The sequence below is a fragment of the Anabas testudineus genome, chromosome 13 (genome assembly GCF_900324465.2).
Source record: "Anabas testudineus chromosome 13, fAnaTes1.2, whole genome shotgun sequence".
Classification (NCBI taxonomy): Eukaryota; Metazoa; Chordata; class Actinopteri; order Anabantiformes; family Anabantidae; genus Anabas; species Anabas testudineus.
In genome coordinates this window covers 21,266,835-21,287,449 of record NC_046622.1, presented here as the reverse complement: position 1 = coordinate 21,287,449, position 20,615 = coordinate 21,266,835, and the positions used below count along the sequence as shown (strand labels likewise).

The following is a 20,615-nucleotide window of genomic DNA, read 5'->3' as shown; positions in this document are numbered from 1 at the left end:
GCAGTTTACTCCTGGTCTTTATTTGGTTTGGGGATGTTTCCAGTCTAGCAACTGCAGCCTAACTTTAACACACTGTTTAAAAACTATCAACAGCATCAGTATAGCCATTATATCACTTGCCCGAGTATGTCTGTGTGTAATAAGATTTCAAACAAGCTAATTAGGTGAAAATAACATTTAAATTATATTTCAAATTATATTACTGTGCTATGATACTGGGATTAACTGCCTCTACAGTGAGGTGCCTATGTCTCCATGGTTTTTACTTGTTTTATGCAGCTATAGCCTCAGTCTATTAGCATTATACCATGCATGTAGTCATCATGTCTTTAAACATTTTGAAATACATTTGCATTAAATTGTTTGACACTTTTATCCAAAGTGACTAAAGCAAACAATGAGTCTAAGTCAGGTGGAAGATTTCAAAAGCAGAGCTCCACGGGGAGGAATGTTTTGGTTTTGTGAGGCGTTAAAGGCTAGAGAGATTATGAAAGGTTTTTTACATAGTACATGGGCTGTTGTGGAAGAGTTTTCTATTCAACAGGTTTTTGAATGCACCAGTGCATTTATGGAACAAAGTTTAGGATGAATTAAAAATTGTGTAAAACCCTCAGTGGGTATAAACCAATGTTCAAGAGCAGTGCGCTTTGTGTTTAGGGACATGAAAATGTCTTCCTGTTTGTTTGCTTGTTTATTGTTTTTGAGTTATTTATGTTAAATATGAAGTGGAGTAAATTAAACGTAATTATTAAAATAGGTTACTGATGTGAGTAACAAGAGGTAGGGTTTATAGGAAAGCTTTGGCCTACTCCTTCTTAGTCTTATTTACCGCACATCAAACATCCTTTTCTCAGCACTGACTTTGAACTGTAGAAAGTTGAGATGAGTGCTTTGTGACTATTTGAATAAGGAAGTCATAAAAAGAAGTGAAGAAGAAGAACAAGAAGAAGACAGAGAACACTGGGAGTGAGGCTGCCGTGTGCAGAGGCAGGCAGCTCGTTTCACCATCGCAGGACCACTGAGCTGAGGAGCTTGTGCTGTGAAGGGACCATCAGACGCAGTTCATTGGCAAAGCACAGCGGGTGAGGAGGATTGTAGACCTGGATTATAGGTTATTCAGGTGCTCTTAAGTAGACCGTGCTGTAGGTGGATGTCAAAACTTTGAGCCTGATGTGGGCAGCCACTGGAAGCCAGTGCAGAGTTGGGTGACGTGTGTCCTCTTTGCCTGATCAAAGATAAGACATACATGACGGGTTTTGCAGTATTTTAATATGCAGCGGTGCTCGTACAATACAGGTAAGAAATGATGTTTCTATTATAGAGTCTGGTTTTAAACCAATGGGCTGTAAAACCAGCTCTGGATGTAGTTTCACTGAGTTCTGTATTAGCTTGGGCCAAAAACTATGAACACCTTAACATTTACCACTGCAGACATAATAGATCAAATAACCTTTTCCAAACAGGATAGTCTATTTGATAATTTATTTAATTAATTTCACAAGAAACAAGCTTAAAAATCTTTAGAATATATTCCTCAGACCTTTTTTATGCATCGTGACGCGCTGCATATATTACAGTTTCACTTACAGAATGAAATATCACCTTTCCGATCACAGAAATGTCTTTTAAATGCTTTAAATGTTTGTGCTGCATCAAAGATTTTGTGCTTTTTTTTTTCTTTTTTAAACTTTTTCATAAAAAAAAAACAAAAACTTTTACTTCCTCCTCTGTGGCAAAGAAAAAAAGGGCCTTTGAAGGTACAGTTCCTTACAGAAGTAAGGTATAGTTTCCCCTTCTTGCAGCTATACCTTTCAACACAACAACTGACTCAGGCAACCAATTCAAAGTTTGTGGAGGCAAAGAACAGGAAAGCCGAAAGTGATGAAAGAGGGAGGCACGGAGCAAAAACAGCAAAGAATGTGAGGTAGATGCCAGCCAACAGGATAGTTGTCACTATGAGACAGCGGCTGATCTGTAATGACACTGATATATTCATGAGATAATCCTCGTAGGTGTGTAGATCCCTCTTCTTGGCATGCTGAATCAATACGGACAAAGTAACTACAAAATATCTACATGAGAAATTCTTGCAGCTGTACATTTTGTTCAGTACAATATTAATGAATCACCCGTTGCTTGTGTGGATCTGTATATTAAACCAGGGCATGTGTGAGTGGTGGGACTATTAATATGCACTTGTGGGGACCCAGTATTAGCAGTGGATTACAGGTGACTAGCAGGCTTTTGAATCTCTTTCCTGTGATACCCTTTGAATGCGTTCACTTCCTTTGAAGTAATGTCAGTTTTAAAATATCTCAGCCCTTTTATGTTTAGCCATGAGTGTTTGCATTCAAGAATTCTTTTTTGCTTTCTTTCTTTCTCTTAAGAGGGTGGAGATGAAAGCATCACAACAGTCAGCATCCATCAAAAAGAGGAGAGAAAAGTCTGGGAAAAGTCCTGCACATAACGAAGCGTGACTTGTTAGAGCGCAACTCCAGGCAGCTGTTGTGTCTGCGCCGGGCGATTAGGGCGCAGCATCGGGTTAAAGAGCTGAATGACAAGCGGATCCTGATGGAGCTCGCTCACCGCTCCGTCACTGGATTTGATCGACTGATTTGGTGATTTCGCCGCAGTAATGAGCTTTACAGTATGTGCGTAATGTGCCAGGAGCTGATTCGTATGCCAGATGAGCTAGCTAATTGTTCACAGTGCACATTGCCACAGTCCCATGGCTCCTCTGATTTGGATTCATTTAGCCTTTATTTTACCTCATTATACAGGCCTGTGTTATTGCCAGGTAGTATGTGAGGTATTTTGCATTGTTGAAACTGACTCCGGTAATTTAATTTACAATATCAACCGTGGTAGCCGCCACCTTTTAAATGAAAAACCAAGTGGGAAGGTGCAAATTAAACCTGAAAGGTGAAATATATTTCCCTGTTTTTAGCTGCAAGATGAGCTCGGTATAGTTGATAAAAAGCCATCCTTTTGTCACTTGATTTTATTGCTCTTGACAACAGGCTGGCAAAAGCTCTTTTATTAATTCATATTGCCACCAGAAGCGAAGCCCCCTAAGCTGAACTTGCCAATGAACTGCGCTTCCTTCAACTTTGTGCACAAGTCAAACGCGAGGAGAAGTTGTGAGGCCATTTTTATTTCAAGGAGTGAAGCCGGCTCACAGCTAAGAGCAGTAAAGCTAGGAAGAGGATGTGGAGCTGCAGTTCAGTAGGTCTGTAAGCTCAGGGATGAAAATGTTCTCTGATGTTGATCCTGCGGTTGCTCTGGATCCCAAACAGCAGCACAGAGAACTGACAAAACCGGGTATTTGCACTGGCGTTCCAGTGGCGGTCTAATGTGTGCCCAAAACAAACAATACCCTATGCATAGCCCTGATCTTCCTGGAAAACACACTGCTTTGTGTTCGGCAGAAATACCCTCCAATGCCATTTTTCTGGTCATCAAAGCCCCAACAGTGTGTGCTGCAGCATTAGCAGTGTGGTTGAACCTGAGATGTAATAGTTTGCATTTAAATTTGAGAGACAGGATCAGGAGTAGTGAGTCACGTCTTCTGGGTAGTTTCCACCACTGTGATTCTGCTGTCAGCTCTCGGGAATGTTCAGACTCTTTTTTTTTTTTTCCCCAGAATTTTCCCTGTTGATCATCATATTCAATTCATCTCTCTTGCTTTTTGTGTGACAGTGCCAGTAAAAGTCCATGCATATGTGTTTGCGTGTGTGTTCCTGTTCTGCAGCTTGGCAGCTACCATTGTGTGGGCAATGCACCCCTGAGGGTGCTACCCCACAAAGCAAGTAATGGTGCTAAGCATGCAGATAGAGGACTGATTTAGACTGAGAGGCGTCTCTAATCTTACAAGGTGTCAGCAGTGTTGTGGCATAGATTAGCTGACTTTTTCCCTTTATTTCCTCCATGATCATCATCACTTCTGTTTTCCTCACCTCCTCGGGCGACGACCGCTGTGCAACATTCTACATTCACATTTTATTATTATTATTAGTAGTAGTAGTAACGGCTGGATTATTGTTATAGTAGCAGTTGTGTCAGAGTCAGAACAGTGATTTCAGTGTTATTTCTATTGACTATTGAGAAGAATATAAGACAGAAATCAAACACCAGATCTCTGGTCCTTTAAGTCCTGGGTATCAAAGCTATTGTTGCTATTTTTTTACAACATTGTAAAGATTGTAAACAAAATATCTCACTGAAAACCCGTTTTATAATGTTATTTATATTATTTATTCAGTAATTACATTTATTTAAATTAAGTTATGTAATATAACTTGAATTTAGGGAAGTATATCATTTTTGTAATGCCACTGAAACGTGAAAAGTTGTGTTTACAGCCTTTTAGCTCTGTTTTGGTCCCTACCATCTCCTGATGAAAAAGTCTGGCTCTTTAGCTGCTAAATACTGCACTATGTCCGCCAGACACGTGATAGCTTTGCCTGCCTGCTGCTTGGTGCAGAGCAGATAGTGTACAGTGGGGTTTCAGAGCTTTTTGACTAAAAACGGCTGCCTACAGGGACTGAAAATGATGCTGATGAAGGCTGTAAGTGTGTGAGTGAACCAAAACGGTGAAGTTGTGGCCGGAAAACGAAAGCAATTAGCTAAGGGATCCATAAGCTAAGGGGAATTGCAGAGTCAGTATTTCTTAATGGATTCATCACTATGAGCATCTCATATTACAGATAGTCATTTGGATCGTTGTTAAGTAAAGCTTCTGAATACTTCTTCCATCACTTTGCATGGCACGATAACCTGCATGACTTATTTAGCACAATGTCTGTGAATTTACTCTGTTAGATGTTTTAAATGAATATTGGCAGTTGAAGCAGTAGATATACCGTATATCTTATTTATCTGAGGTGAGAAGTGCAGAGAGAGATAAGCAAACCGTGTGTGATGTTATCATATAAGTATGTTTGCTAGATTGAAGCTACACACGCAGTTGGCTGTGCAGCTGTACAGATGCAATGAGCTGCTGTGAATATATGTGAGTCTGTCAGTCTGTTGGACTCTGGTTTGCCTGGCGTGCGCTTGATTGGTGAGGAGTCTTTGATGTCGTGCTGCAAGATCTGATGCTCTGATCTGGAGCATGACAGAGATGACATTATGTGAGACTGCATCAGGAGCTTTGGCATATACCGTTTCTGCTCGAATTCCACACAGCATCATAGCCACATGTTTGTTCTGTCCTCAGACTTTCATGCTACTTTGAAAACAAATTGACTCCCTCCCATTAGACTAAGCTACAAACATTACCTTTAAATTCACAGCACAATGTATGCTAATGGTGTTGGACCTGTGGTTGCACAGTGCATCCCCAAAGTAGTTACAGAGGTGTCGTAGCTGTTTTTGAGAAAGATGTGGAAATGCTATTACAACTTAAACTGTGTAAATTGCTGCAACCAAATGTGACCACCCTAAAGTAATGCGGGTGGTACACTAACAACGAAGCTGAACTCACCTGAAATAGAAATGCAGACAAACGCGGCTCTGCATATAGATTTGTGTATGTTTACTGCTGCATTATATTGCTCGTTTGTTGTTACTTGGTACCAGTGGGGGCACATAAAGATTAAAGAGGCAACCTTAACCTATGGAAGCTGGAAATAGCAGTGACAGAAAAATCAGACAACGAGAGCAACAGGGGGCTTTGGTGAAAAAGTGGCAAAGGAGGTAGAAAGAATGAGGATTTAAAAACTGATTGATCATAAAGGTGCAGATATTCCCCTAACAAGCTTAGCAAGCCAAGCCTCTGAAGGATTCCTTTTGAAAATGTCGACCAGCAGTTGTTAGTGCACAGATACAAACAAAAGCAACACAGACAATACAGATACAGTATTTTAGGATACTTTTAGACAGTCTCAGCACTGGGAGTTGGTTAGTAAAGTTTGTTTAAGTCAAAGCCAGCAGGCGCTGCACAGTAGGGAGCCAGATTTACTGCTGCTATTTGCTGAAGTCCGTTTTACTGCAGCAGCAGCATAACCTTAAAGAGTCAGGTCATCCAAACTGCAAAACAGCTTATTGTCTCACTTAATGCTTAATTACAGGGCGAAATTATCAGGGTTAACTAAACCTGTAAGATTGCTTAAAGGCCTGTATGAAGAAAATTCTGATTCTATTAAACATTTTTCTGATTCAGATCATTTTGAATCTGGAAATGTAGCAACATCACAGTTTCAGCTTCCAAACTCTGGTTTATCTTTGTCAGTTTAAAGGCGGCAGTGTTCACTGTGGTTTTACTGATTCTGAATCTAAAACCACATCAGTTGTGATTTAAAAAATTGCCCACAGTTGATTATTTTAAATGTACAAATTTTGATACAGTGTTAGCTACAGTAGCACAAAGCAAATGCAGACACTATACATTGACACACCACATCGAGGAAAGTAACATAAAACTTTGGGGACTAATACAAACAGTCCAATGGCCAGCCACCACATTAAAACCAGAAGCACTCTGACTGTTGCATGCCAGCAAATCATAGTCTCTTTTTCATGGGAAGTACCATAAAACAATTTCAGATATTACATGTATGAAAACATTGAAGTGTGTTGTTGACATTTTCCCAACAGCAAAACAGCTGGACCATCAACTTCTTATCAGATCATTAGACAAATGAACATTAGCCTAAGGACACTGCTCTTAATTAGACATAATTATACCACCAGGCAAAATGAGTCAAAAGAATTTAGGCCCTTTTTCACTCTCGGGGACACGATTGTGTAGATGGCATGTATGTCTTAAGGAGAGAGCTCTCATTATGCATCTGTGTTTTGGAGCTGGACCCGGAAGTGGCACGTTCACTTTTAACAAGCAGATAACTACAAGGATGGCAGGCAACAGAGGTAAAACAAGCTGTGAAAAAAATAAAAAGTCTGGAAGGAAACAAACAAGACCAAGCATTTCAAAGCCTTTCTTCTAAAAACAGAAACGTCAGAGCTGACACCGAAACACTCAGCCATAGTAGGTTCATATACTGGGTGGTGCAATAGTTAAATCACAGAAGAAGGGACCGCTGACCCCATCTGTATGTAGTTTCTACATATTCCTGTTTGTCTGCAAACATTCTCAGCAAGTCGTAGGATGTCAACAGTAAGGCAAACAAATGAACTTGGACAAACTTGTTTGCTTTTGACTCAGTATTCAGTAGAAATTCTCTCCGTTTGATCATATGGGGCTTCTGCTTGTTTCCTCCCACATTCAACAGACATACAATCGCAGACATTGTATACTAAATTGCTCGTTTTTACGAATGTGAATGTGGACCTCGGCGAGCCTCACAGCCACTGAGGCTAATTGGAATCCAAATATGGAATAATAAACCTTCGCTTTGCCACCACTACTGGTCGTCATGGTTATACCTCCTTGGGGATGAGTTTGAATGCCAGCACTAGTCACACTCATAACGGTGCTGCTTTTTTCCCCCCTCAATGTGTTTGAGTTTGCATGTGTGTTTCTGGCCTGTCAGTGCAGAGCATCAGCAATCGTAACAGGCGGTCCCTGTGGAGGGCAGACTGACAGGTAGGTAATGATCAAAGAGGCCGTTTCCTGTGTTTCATGTTGGGCTCAGAGAGAGAGACATCTGTACTGCTGGTGCTTCGGCTTTTTAATGGGCTTGGGTTGCAGATAGCATTCACTCATCTCACACACACACACACGCATGCATACAAGCACAACCTTTAGTCATTTTTAGACTCCTCACATTAACAGCTACTAACACATTTCTCAAATTCAGCCTCACTCTGCCCGCTGCAGCTCTCCCTCTCAACTAATAAATCGCTCAACTCGTGCTGCCTGCACGCAGACTCTCACTCACCTCAACCTGTCATCCAAACTGTATCACACATCCATAAAATATTAACCTGAGGGGGAAACACAGGCAAAGCCACCCAGTCTGTCTCCAATTTGACCCCCACCCGCCCACCCTCCATTTCTCAAGTAAGCGCGGCTATCGCTGTGACTCCGGTGCCAGGCCACTCGCAGATATCTTACCCTCAATCTTGTGTCCACAGTTGCCAGTGGTTGCGCGGACGGGGTCTGTGCTCTGCCAGTTTCTGTTTAATCAATTGAAGCAATTCAGATTGTATTTGAGAGAAGCCAAATCTCATCTCAGGTTGGATGTTGTTAGAAATGAAGTGCATCCTTGAGGAGGGGTGTAAAAACAGCTTCACTTTATCTGGAAGATTAAAACTTCAGGGTCACAGTAATCTGTTTTAATGAAACTGTCAAGTAATCCGAGAATCTGTAAACTCTGTGTGTCACGCTGGCGTTTGGCACTCGCTTGTGTATATTTGAGCTGAGTGACATGATTTTCAAATTGCTGATTGGCAGACTGGAGGGTTATGTGATGATTGCAGTGAGAGGTAAATTAACTAGCAATTAACCAATGTTAAGGTAATTACGTGGCCAATCAAATAAAACTACTTAAAGCAGGTAGAGGGAGCATGAAGAGCTGATTTAATCATCTATAAGAACTACTCCTTTATGCACTCTAAGGTTTAAACTATTACCCTGTTAATTTAGCATGAGCAAAGGTTTTTTTTTTTTTTCATTTGTACAAGAGATTTTATTTATGTGCAGGACTCACACCTGAGATTCTACATACAGACATTTAAATAAGATCTTCTGATTCACCCTAACGTCAGTATGAACCCTCCACTTACACATGATTGAACAAACACTCTTTTTATTCATCTCTGCGCAGAAAAATGCAGCAGTCCTGGAAACAAAATGATCAGTTAGACTAAAATAGAAATATATGGATCAAGCACCTGTCAAAACTAAACATACCTAGTTTTGTTGCTGTACTTTTTATTAATACCCCCTTTACCTAGTGTTCTTCATATAAAAAAATCATCATATATCTTCCATATCAGCTTGTTCTAACTCTTCAGTGGAGGTGTATGTTTGCTGTTTTGCATACATATTGAAAGGATAAAATAATTGCTGTGTGTTTTATGTTATGTTTCGTATTCATTCGTATGTCTTTAAAGAAGAGGTGGAGATTAAGAAGCTGATTGCAGCCGGGGGAAAAGAGGGCTACATGAAATGTTATTCAGCAGTAGCACTTTGCAAGCTTGCCGCTGTCATATCATGTCATAGTCTGGTTGGTTTGTAACTGTAGCTTGTAGTTATAGTCACATTGTATTTTTAGGTCTCAGTCACCTGTTTTGATCAGCCGTGCTGTGAATAAGCTATTGGTGGACATGTCTTGCAGAGCAATTGCTGTCTCACATATGGTACATTTGAAACTCCAGATGTGTTTTGTAAAAAAAATACAGTAACTGCAACCAGATTACCTTTTCCTAAATGAGGAAATTGCTGTATGTTAATTTCATAAGTTGCGTCATCATGAGTAAAATGTCCGTTGACAGCATGTTTTATTCACTCTCCCAACAGTGGTATAGCAGCACTGAAGAGGGGAGATTGTTTAAACATGTATCTGATTGAGCTCCTTCCATTTTAATGATGAATTTAAAAGAATAACCCAGGGCTTAAGGGGTTTGCTGGAGCCAATCCCAGCTGTCACTGGGCAAAAGGTGGTGTACACCTTGGACAGGTCGTCAGTGTATCTCAGGTCTGACACCCTGTATATACTGTAGACACACAGAGACACCTCCAGGCAATTTAGAGTCAGCAATTAGCCCGACTGCAAGTCTTTGGATTGTGGGAGGAAACCCACGCATACACATGGAGAACATCACCGCACAGAAAAGCCCCCGTTGGATGGTATAGTGCTACATCTGACGCAAGCATTGTAAAAACAAAAGGGGATTGTGAAACTAATTGCAGTCAGAGAGAAAGGAGGACAACAAGGAATGCAGATACTGCAGGTAGAGTTTGTACTGGAGCAGTAGCATTGTGCTAGATCGCTGGTGTATTCTGAGTTGTTTCCTGTCATATGCTGACATTGCCTGGTTTGTGGCATGTAGCACGAGTCACATTGTGACACTTTAGGCCTCGCTGTCAGAATATTGATACATTGTGTGTTTGGTTAGTGAAACTCAGCTGTTGGTGGACATGATGATCTACTGCAGCACCTTCATTGTAGAGGATAATGCTGCTGTTCCCCATTTTATATCATTGTAAACTGATTCGATCCGTGTTTGGGACGGTTGCTCGGACAGACCCCGAATGGATTTCTGGAATCCTGTTATTTTGTAGAACAAATTATTGCTTAGTTAATCAAGAAAATACTCATTGGGTTAATCATCCGTGAGAATAATTGTAAGTTAGAGCTATACTTGAGACACAAAATGTAATTTATGCACTTTATGAGACACTAATCGTGATTTCTCACTGCGTTCGCCTCCCTCTTGTCTCTGTATTATCACACATACTATAGCTAAGATTGCTTTAAAGCATGAAGAGTTAAGCCATTTTTTATTTGGAATGTATTGACATTTACCTGAATCTGCAGTCTGCTTACTGTAACACGTCCTAAGTCTGTCTTCCTCTGCCAGAAAGGGCTTGTCAACAAACACCAGTGAACTCAAGGCTGACCCTTTTTTTACACCCCTGAGGCTGGCAGCTGAGCCCTCAGAAAGCCAACAGAATCTCTGAAAAAGGGGGATGGGATGCATAGCTGGCAAGCATAGAAAGCTTCAAATGATTGATAGCCATTTGTTTTGCCTGCTTAATACAACATAAACTCTCCAGCGATTCATCACCACTGTGAGGGTTTTTCATGGTGCCTCTGCAAAGCCCACTAAAAATAATTCATTTTCTGCGAGCTACGAGCCAGGCACTAATGTTAAATATTCATGCGGGTCTAGTCTAAATGATGTGGCCATTGGCACACAGTTAGAGCACACGCCGTGGAAGGGAGGAAATGTCAAGCTGTGAATAAATGAAAGCAGTGAAGCCGTATATTACCCTGCCATTGTGAATTTACTATAGTTGCCATTTTGTACGGCCACTTCAAATAGATCTCTTTCATAATCAATACACTCAGTAAAACATCGAGCATATTGCAACGCTGGCAATAATCCGGACTTGTTGTGTTTGCTCATCCTTTATTCACTGTTTGCATTTGTTGTCTAATTTGTGCCTCATGAATGTTAACAGGGGCCTTTTTCTGCTGTAACAGTCGGTGTTTTCAGCGAAATGGACTATCAGAGCGACTAAGTTGACTCTCTTCAGAGATGTCGATGCACTGCGAGCTCGCCTTGTCACGCGAGATCAATACGTCTTGTGCCTATGCAGCTGTTATGGTTTGATTTGTATTGACTGCCGCATCAGTCAACTGCATTCATTTCTGAGATGTTTTTTGGCCGCGCTGCACGCTGATAGGGAGGAGGCGTTGTCATGGCTGCACAGAAATTGTTTTTGAGACGTTGTAGGTCATCTTCTGCCGTGATATCAGTAAGCACAGTGGAGGGAAAGGGCAAAATATAATAGAACTTACTGGGTTGAGTATCCATTTAGAGGAACTCAAATAGAGAGCATAATGTCCGCTGTGCATCATTTGGATGGAATGGGGAATGTTAAATGGCCTCATATTGACAGACACACTCAACCAGGATTCATTTTTATCACACGCGCACACACACACACGCATCCGCTGCTCACATTCACACGCACACATACACACATTTCCTCCTGCAGTCTCTGACTAATGAGGCCTAGGGCTGGAGATGGTTCCATCAAGGAACTTCCCCCTCTTTCCCTCTAACACACACACACACACACACTTTCTCACTCTCTCCTCTCTCAAACGCGCACCTGATTGATAGCAGTGATTTGACTGAGAAAAGGGAAATGGGAAATTGAAAAATGGTGGAAGAAGATTGGAAACAACGTGCTGATTATAAACTCTGTGAGGAAACAAAAGGCCTTCCCTCTGCCTTTTCTCTTAGCACTGAGGTAGCAGGTGTGTGTCTGACAGGTGCCTGATTGAGGCGCACAAAAGACATTACAACTGCAAACAAATGGACGTGTTTAGGGTCCCTGGATGCAGTTAACGTTTTGGGCTGATAGATGTGATTATGAGTGTATGAGCAGAGGCAGCCCGAGAATGGGCACAGGTGTTGGGGAGAGTGGAACAGGAAAGTAGCTGTGTTATTGTTGTGATGATAATAATCCGTCTATACAATTAATGGTATATCATCATCAAGGTCATCAGGTTTGGGGGATGTATTTAATGTGTCTCATATTGTAATAATAGAGCTTCTCCCTGCTGGAGACAGATACACAGGAGGCGGGAGGCCCCACACATTTATCATCATGGAAAAAAAATAAAGTGTGAGCTCAACAATGATGATTGTGTTCTAAATTCACTGATTTACAAAATAACCTCAATTACCTCAATGCCGTAGCCATTTATTTTGGTCTTTTTATGTTTATGTTCTCATGTTTCAGGATACAAAAATAAAAAAAAGAAAGAAAAAACAATAGCACTTTTATAACAGTGGCATAAATTAGCTGCTACCTCCTCGTGAAAAGCCTTTGTGTATTCCATAAATAAGGGAGCGTCTTGGCCGAGGCCCCGGTGGTTTAATATTCTCTGAGAGCTTCCAGACAGTGAGTGGTGGTGCAGCAGCTGTCTCTTGACCCTGCCGGACCCCCACTTATCCCTCTGACCACCTCCTTTCTACTGGGCAGACTGTGGCGATGACAAGCCTGTCAGAAGCTTCTCCTAATGTCCTAATTACCCCTCACACACACACACACACACACACACATAGAGAGAGAGACAGAGACACTTGTGCGGACATGCATGCACATTCAAAATGAGTCAGCACATACGCTGGCAGACAGGCTAGAAAGCTCGGCCTCACGTCCACACGCCATTGCTTCTGTGAACATTGCTCGTGTGAGTTTTCCTGGCGGGAGACCACACTTTAGGTGAGGCATTACAGTGTCCCCAGAATAGCAAGAGAAATTCCTCCCCCAAGACTCGTTGGGAGGCTTAGATTCGAAACATTCTGCGCGCGTTTTGATCCGGGCTGAATCAGAGCTGCGGCTGCTCTCCTGTGGTAACAAACGCAGCAGTCGTGTTGCAACTTCTTTTTTTTTTTTTTTTAACTGAGACCGGGGCTGAAAAGAGTCTTCGCCGTGTCTGAGGAGAAAAAAACTAAAAGATGCAGCGTCACCCGAAATAGACAATCTGAATGAGCTGTTATGTGTCACTTTGCCAGAGGTTAAGCTTTGCCTCAGCTTTCAGCGGGAATCTCTGCTGCAAGGTTTTTGGGTGTTGAGCACGCTGTCACACTAAAGTCCATGCTCAGTCAACCGTTCTTGTTAACATAACAGAGTGGATGATTGTGTCTAGTAGGAATGAGGAAATCATTGTACCTCCCAGCGAATGCGGTTAGCTGTTGATTTATTGACCTGTGAAGTTACTGCATTTGTCACATTCAGCATCACTTAATAGTGTGTTACTTTGATGCTCTGCCTGCCTCACGTTAAGCTGATTTGAGACATCCTGCCCGCTGGAATAGTCTTGTTTCATTATGTAAAAATTACCTTTTCAAAGATGTGTCACAGTGATGTAAAGCACCACTGTCTTTTTTTTTTCTTTCCTCCCCCCATTTCACTTTTATGTTTGCATTTTTGATGCCGTTTTATTTGTGTATCACGGAGAGCGTGGCGTCTGTCATGTGAGGCTGTGTGGAACAGCAGCCTGGCATCTACAGTCATCAGAAATGTGTTAGCACTCCCTCTCTCTCTGTCTCTCTCTCTTTTTTTCTTGACACGACTGTGAGAGACGAACACTACCTGAGCTGTGCAGAGTTGTCATTAAAGCGCCTGTCGCTGTTTGCAGTTTTTTGTGTCAGCTGCAGATGCATTTTCATCTGCGCCGTGAATGACAGGACCCAGTAACGTACACCAATGAGATTACGCCCCCCGTCTTTTTTGTTTTCCCAGACGTTAATGATGCTAAAATATCTTAATTTCAGGCTTTTATTCATAACATCCATCTAGTGACATTCATGTGCCACTGATGATACCCACAGCACTCTGCCGAGAGGAGACAGGACACCAAATTCAATATATCTGCTTTTTATCTGGCAGCATTTCTGAAGGATTATCCCTTAATCTCCCAATGTAAATGCCGTCTTCAGCTACATGTGTCCTCCTGGCTTCTCATGAGTACAACACAAACATTCAGGTCATAGATTGTGCATTTACAAAGCGTATCCCATCAACACAGAGCAATTATCCACCTCTGTGGGGATATGTGCAAAATCTCCTTTTTATTACAGTTCATCCAGCAGGAACATGCGTCTCCTGTAAACCTACCTGATTAATATGTTTGCATCGACTCTGAGGAGAATTAATCTGAATATCCCCAGTAGTGTTATAGGCGAGTGTTTTCTGCTATCTCGTGGACAGGTTGTGTAAACAATTTCTACAGCATAACCAACATGTTTCGAAGGTTGTGTCTATTACAGTTCAAGTATCAGATGATGAGCAAGGATGTTCATTTTGTGCTGGAAAATATATCCAACTAAAGATCCATTTACTAGCTTTTTCCTGAGCGTTTAATTGTATCATGTTGTCTTCATTCGTGGAGCTTATGCAGTTGCCATTAAGATCAGTTGGCAAGCAATTTATTAGATTATAATTTTTGGTCTTATTCTTGTGGACTAGACATTAATCCCAACTCAAGGGCAACTTACTAGCTTTTTCTGGGACTTTCAACTTAACTTGAACATGGAGTGGAGCTGCAACTAATCATTGTTTATATCAGAGATTAATATAATAATCATTTTCTTGACAGGACATTTTCAAATGACACAATAATTAGTTATCTCTCTAAAATGTCAGAAAATAGCAATATAAGAGCCCGCTACCTTTTCTTATGCTGAAGTTGACAAATAAGACAACTTGTTTTGTTGATCAAACATCCAAGATGTCAAAGTACTTAGTTAACTGTCATACAATACAAAGGAAACAAGTGTACACTTGAAACTTCAGTCTGTTAGGAACGACAATAACAGCTGATTAATGGTTGCAGTTTGGAGTTTTGGCCATTTGTAATGAAGATAAAAGAGCTGAAGTACGATCATCACATCTGCAAAGTGATAGTTGAAGGCTCCAGTTAGTATGGTTTTTGTTAAATCTCCAATGCTATTTGACATGTGCAAATTCAAGGTTATTTATACACAGTATACATAGATAATAAATGAATTCTTTAACTTAGATTTGAAATGATTATGTCTGACAACAAAGACTAGTGTGCGTTTTTTTTTTGTCAGCTGAAAGTCTTTGATCGGCTTCTTTTGTGAAACTCCCGACCTCAAAACTCCTCCCGGTATATTGGGTCCACTCTGCAGGAGTTTGCTTTTTCCATCTGATTTTCTCGAAGAGAAAAAGTTTGAAGCCCACCTCTGATCCATCTAATTAAATGAAACCACAGCGGGCTCCACACAGTAAGCCAGCGCACACACTCAAAGAGGTAACCGTTGTGGAGCTCTATGGGGAACTGCACAGTTCCCGCATCCAACTCTGTTGTGTCCTCTTATGCAGTGAGATCACACATTATGTTGACATGTAACACGCTGCAGATCATGAGCATAAATAAGCAAGGGAATGTTTTACCTGAAAGGAAGAACATTAATTCAAAGGCATCACACCAGTATTCAAAAGAAATGTTGTCTCATTAGTGTTACCCCACTGCTTTTAGTGAGCAGCAGCAATCGAGGGAGAGAGAGGCTATGTGCCACTCTTACCACACTAACATCCAGTCTCCCGAGATCTTAGTTTGCCTCAGTGACTGGAAAATACTGCAGAGTATTATGGATTCATTGAGGTGGCAATGGGTTGGACATAGATGCCTGAATAGCCGAGCAATAGAGCCTCACTTCTTATAGAAAACATAATGCAACACAATAATACATCCTTTCAAACACTCACGGAGAGTGTTTATACCGGGAAATGTAGCTTCACCACAGGTGGAGATGGGGGAACGTTCCACTTTTCTGTTTCCGTACGTAATGTTGCTCATTGTGTGGAAACGGAGGAGGAGATTTGGATGAAAAGGGGAAGAGGTGAGGAGACAAGGACAGACATTATTTGGAGGACGGTTGGCCTGCCTACTCTCATCCCGTGTGATTGACAGATTGGTGCAGCGGCTGCGCTCGCACGAATGCCATCACACGCGTTTCCCCCAGAAATCTGTCTATCAGCACTGTCTAAGCAGAGCGACAGCCATGACATCTAATCACAGGCGAGCTGGCACCTCATAACTTCTACCTAATGTGCTGCAGATACAGAGGAGAGAAGGGGAGCACGGCAGGCACACCACCGCCACCAAGGCGCTATTTATAGCCCCTTCAGAGGCCACCGGCAGGAAGTGGATCATACTGAAGGGTTAGCGAAGGTGTCACCACACTATATCACAAGTCTCTTCGTTTAGATATAGGTCTCTGCTGACAAGATTAAACACTGAGATGCCCTGGTATCAGCGTGATACATTTTTCTGGGTTACACTCCTGACAAAGTAACATAAAATGAGGGCAGATATACTACACATACAAGATGATAATGAGGCATTTACATAATGTTGCTACAACATTATAATTACCTGGCAATTAAAGCAGCTCAAAAGCCTCATTATGGGCTGTCCTGAGGGCTGGTTGGACTGGGACACATACGGTGTGCTCATTTAAGCTGGAGTTTGAGTCTGGCTATCAACCTCTATCACTTGCGGCCTCTTTTTATTTTTTTTTCTATTGTTCAAATCACTTTTGGCTGAAGCAGATTTGCCCCAGAAGTCTCATTATATTGAAGTATCACATAATAAAGACAAAGTTTTGACTGACACTTGAAGTTTTAAAGAAGCAGGGGATTAAGCCGGTGAGTATTACAGCAGACTCCTGGACAGTGTTCAAAATTTGTTTTCCATCGTGTGTGATTTGTCACTCACACTTTTTTGTCCGGAGGGAATTGCTGACACATTGAAAATGCACAAAGGAGTATAACAAGGACATGTGTCATACCTTACACCCTTATTACGCCGGCAATGACAAGTGAGACAAGCAGTCACTTCAACATACTGTACGCTTGGCACTGAAGCTCACATTGCTCACAGCCAGGGTAAAGAAGCCCCAAAGTCTGTGTGAAATGTCAATATAATAAAAGATGGTGTATGAAATATAAAAATGTAGATATGGATGTGATGTGCAGCACAGGGCAGCGAAGAAGGTGTGTGTGTGAGAGAGAAAGAGAGAAGAAGGGGTGGGTGTGGGGGGATTGTTTATGAATAGCAGACAATGAATGATGGAAGCTCTCCCGAGGGTACAGGCCCTGAGCACTGCTGCAGGGACTTGGGAACACGCCAGTCTCCCATGCCCTCTGAGATGCCAGTTTGGGTGGGCACCGTTCCGAATGGGTGCTCTCTTCTCCAGGATATACCGAGGGTCCCAGGGGAGCGTCTCCAGGCAGTGGCTGCTCCAGAGCGGGGCTGGCTGGAATCTCAATCAGGGACACGAGGGGGAGAAAACAAAGTGCACATATTCCCCTCTGCTCCTCCATATTAATACAACACTCAGGGAAAATGAACGAGGAGAGAAAAATGGCTCATTATGTCGGGATTGTACACACCTGTTGAGAAACAGAATGACTGGATTTTATGAATTGCTCATTATAATGCTTTTGTATTTCTCTTAATTGGTGGAAAATTACACAAATAGCATATGGAGCTTGAATTTAATGAATTTCAACAGCCCTATTTAGAAATTATGATCAAGTTTTTTGTTACCAGTGGAATATGGCTCTCCTGCATCCTGCCTGCTCACAGCCTGTCTGTTTTCCTCTCTCCTGCTCTCGTCCTCGCCTGCGCTGCAACAGGAGCTGCTGAAACCGTGACAGGTAACTCTTTCTTCGTGCTACCTGCTGTTCATTTGGAAGTGCTTGCTTGTGTCTGTGTGTGGTGATCGGCTGTCCATCGCAGTCTGTTCATCTGTGCATATTTACATGAATGACTGCTTATGTTGGTATTTTCTTTTCAGGAATAAGGAGACAGACATGCACTCACAATGCCGATCCACTCGTTTTCATTTTTTAATTCTCAGATCAACATTTTGCCAGTATATGTACAGACCAAATGTGGTTGCTGCTTTACTTGTTTAGGTTGGATTTTGACATGTTGCTACTCCCTAATTTCAGTATCTTTTCATCTCAAGAATTGAAGGACATTGCTAAGCCACTGAGAGCAATGCAGATTTAGCTTTACTAGTTTTAATAGAGAAGGTAGAGATAACATTACACATACTCATGCTAGCAGTAGTGAGGCACAGGAGGGTTTTGAACTCATGTTACCATACATGCAGAAGTTAGTGCACAAATACCACGTTAATTTCTTTAGCTTAGCGTGTTAGCATGCTAATGTTGCTAATTAGCACTGTGAACTGTGCCAGTCATCTGTTCAGAAGATTTACAGATCACTCAGTGACCACTTGAGATTGGTCGATAAATAATCATAAAGTTTTGATTTTAAATAATAATAATAATAAAATCTCATTATAAAGATGTAAAGCACATTTACATTAGTCACATTACAATTTTGTACCAACGTGAAATTGATTTTTACCTCTGCTTAATTAAGTTTTTTATTATTATTATTAGTTTTTACTAATGTGGGGAACAGTAGTTATTTCTAAATTGGTTATCAGTAGGCTCACAATGTCAAAGTGCTGACATTTAGTGGATAAAATGTTTGCATCTCAGTTTAGTGTGCTAGCATGCTAACAATTAGCGTGCTTCTTAGCACTACGCAGTGTGAGCTAACTGTTCTCTCAGCACATTTATATTCTTACACAGAAACAGGAGTCGAGTGTGCGACTGTCTCCTTTTTCCGTGTCTAACATTAGCTGCTAGACTAGCACTTCACTAACCCTTCACCTCTTCATGGCATTTTCTTTTTACCGTGACGTGCAGTTGCTGTGAATTAGCAAAAGTAAGCATGTGGTGTTAGCTGTTATTCTCCCAAAGGGCATGCAGTAAGAAAACACATTAGTTATTACCTCTTTCTAATAATAATAATCTAATGACTCCATCTTTCTCCTCCAGCCACTAATGCCAAAAAACTGTAACTGTGATTTCTGCAAGACTTTTAGGCACTCCCCTAAAATGTTTTTACTTTATTACTTTAGAAATTTAACAACTACAATTTTGTGTGCCTGACAAATTTGAGGTTGAGTGTTTCTAATGTAATGACATAAAACCTTTAATGGGGTTAATGCAGTGAGTCAACAGGAAGAGCAGCGCTTTGGGTTGCCAGGTTGTGAAAAATCCCCTTATCCTTTCTTTCTGCTTGGTAATAAAGTTATTAAAAATGCTGTTAAGCCATTAATAAAGGCCCACTAAGTTACTAAAAAAATATTTTTGGACACCATCTACACCAACCTGTAGAGTGTTATCCAATGATAGTAGTAGCCTATATAAATTCAGATATCACAGTTATCAGAAAAACAGTACTCTGCCATGTTTTGATTGGTAAAAGATGAGAAGGTGTTTTTTCTCAGGTTGTAAGCCCTTACTTTCTAGTCGTGTTGTAGCATCATTACACTGACGGTTACACAAAGCTTCTAACAGAGCTTATCGTTGGCTTAAAAAAAAAAAAAAAAGATGACCAAATTAGTGAGTATGAAATTTCTGAACCCTTCCCATGCAAAGGGTCTAGGAGAAATAGCATGGTGCTAATTATACCCTGAGACAGAAGCCTTCTTACTGGTGAACATCCTTAAAACAGCGTTTCATCATGAGGATCAGGGTTTAATGACTGAGCGGGATAAAGACACACCGCAGTGAAAAGGCAGCATCAGAGGAGGAGAGGGAGAAACTTTTATTGTTAATGACTGTCTATGGTCCTGGTTGTTCCTTGAAAGGACACGACTGCGGCAGACAGCGGTGACTCAAGGGAGAGGAATTGTGGGCTGGCTGTCCTGCTTTTTCTGCTGCCCCTTTCATGTCTTTTGATGTGAAAACAAGAGAGAAAAGTTCAAAGGCAGAGCCAACTTGATTCAAAGGTGCCTGTCTCTCAACTTCTGATGGAGGAGCCGGGCTGCTAATATTTCCTGATTTCGTCAACTTTTGTTAAAATTGGTCGGGATTGGTGCTGTTTTGCATTTTGAGTATAGCTGATGATGCCAGACACTTGGTGCCAGATTGTACATCCCCTCAGAGAGCGGGCAGACTTTTGAAGGTCTGTATTTCCCTCTGACTGTTTCATTCAGTATGTTGTGATGCAGGAACAGGAGGGCAGCCATGTGTAGAGATACAGGCACTTTACTCTTCCAGACAGCTGCTGGAATGAGTGTGAATTTATCAGCCAGTCATCTGTGCCATGCCTCTGTCCACTCCCCCTCCATCCCCACCCACCACCCAGAATTAATGACTGCCTCTCCTCATTTGCACCCAATCATGACCAGGATGCCGAGGCAATTGAAAATGTTTACTCCAATTGCGAAAACTCTCCATGTTCCACAAAGTGGCCTGTTTTCACTTTGATGGGATTGCTAATCACAGCGACGTTATTTATGTGTGTTTTGAATTGGAGATGAGCCTAGGCTGGGATATTGGAGGGGGACCAACCTTGCTTGGGGCTGCTAAACCTTATGGAGAATTTATCTGTTGCATTCCC

The 20,615-nt window shown here is 41.5% G+C and overlaps 1 protein-coding gene across 2 annotated transcripts in view; it reads left to right on the top strand.

Moving 5' to 3' along the window:
- The window catches only part of cadm1b (cell adhesion molecule 1b), a 132,430-nt gene that overhangs the window by 74,540 nt on the left and 37,275 nt on the right, over positions 1–20,615 (top strand). Inside the window, exon 2 of one of the 2 annotated variants that reach the window (XM_026341372.1) lies at positions 17,822–17,842. The exons of the other annotated variant lie outside the window; for it this stretch is intronic. Coding sequence (XP_026197157.1) covers positions 17,822–17,842 — 21 coding nt within the window. The remainder of the gene's footprint in view (positions 1–17,821; positions 17,843–20,615) is intronic. 2 annotated transcript variants of the gene reach the window in all.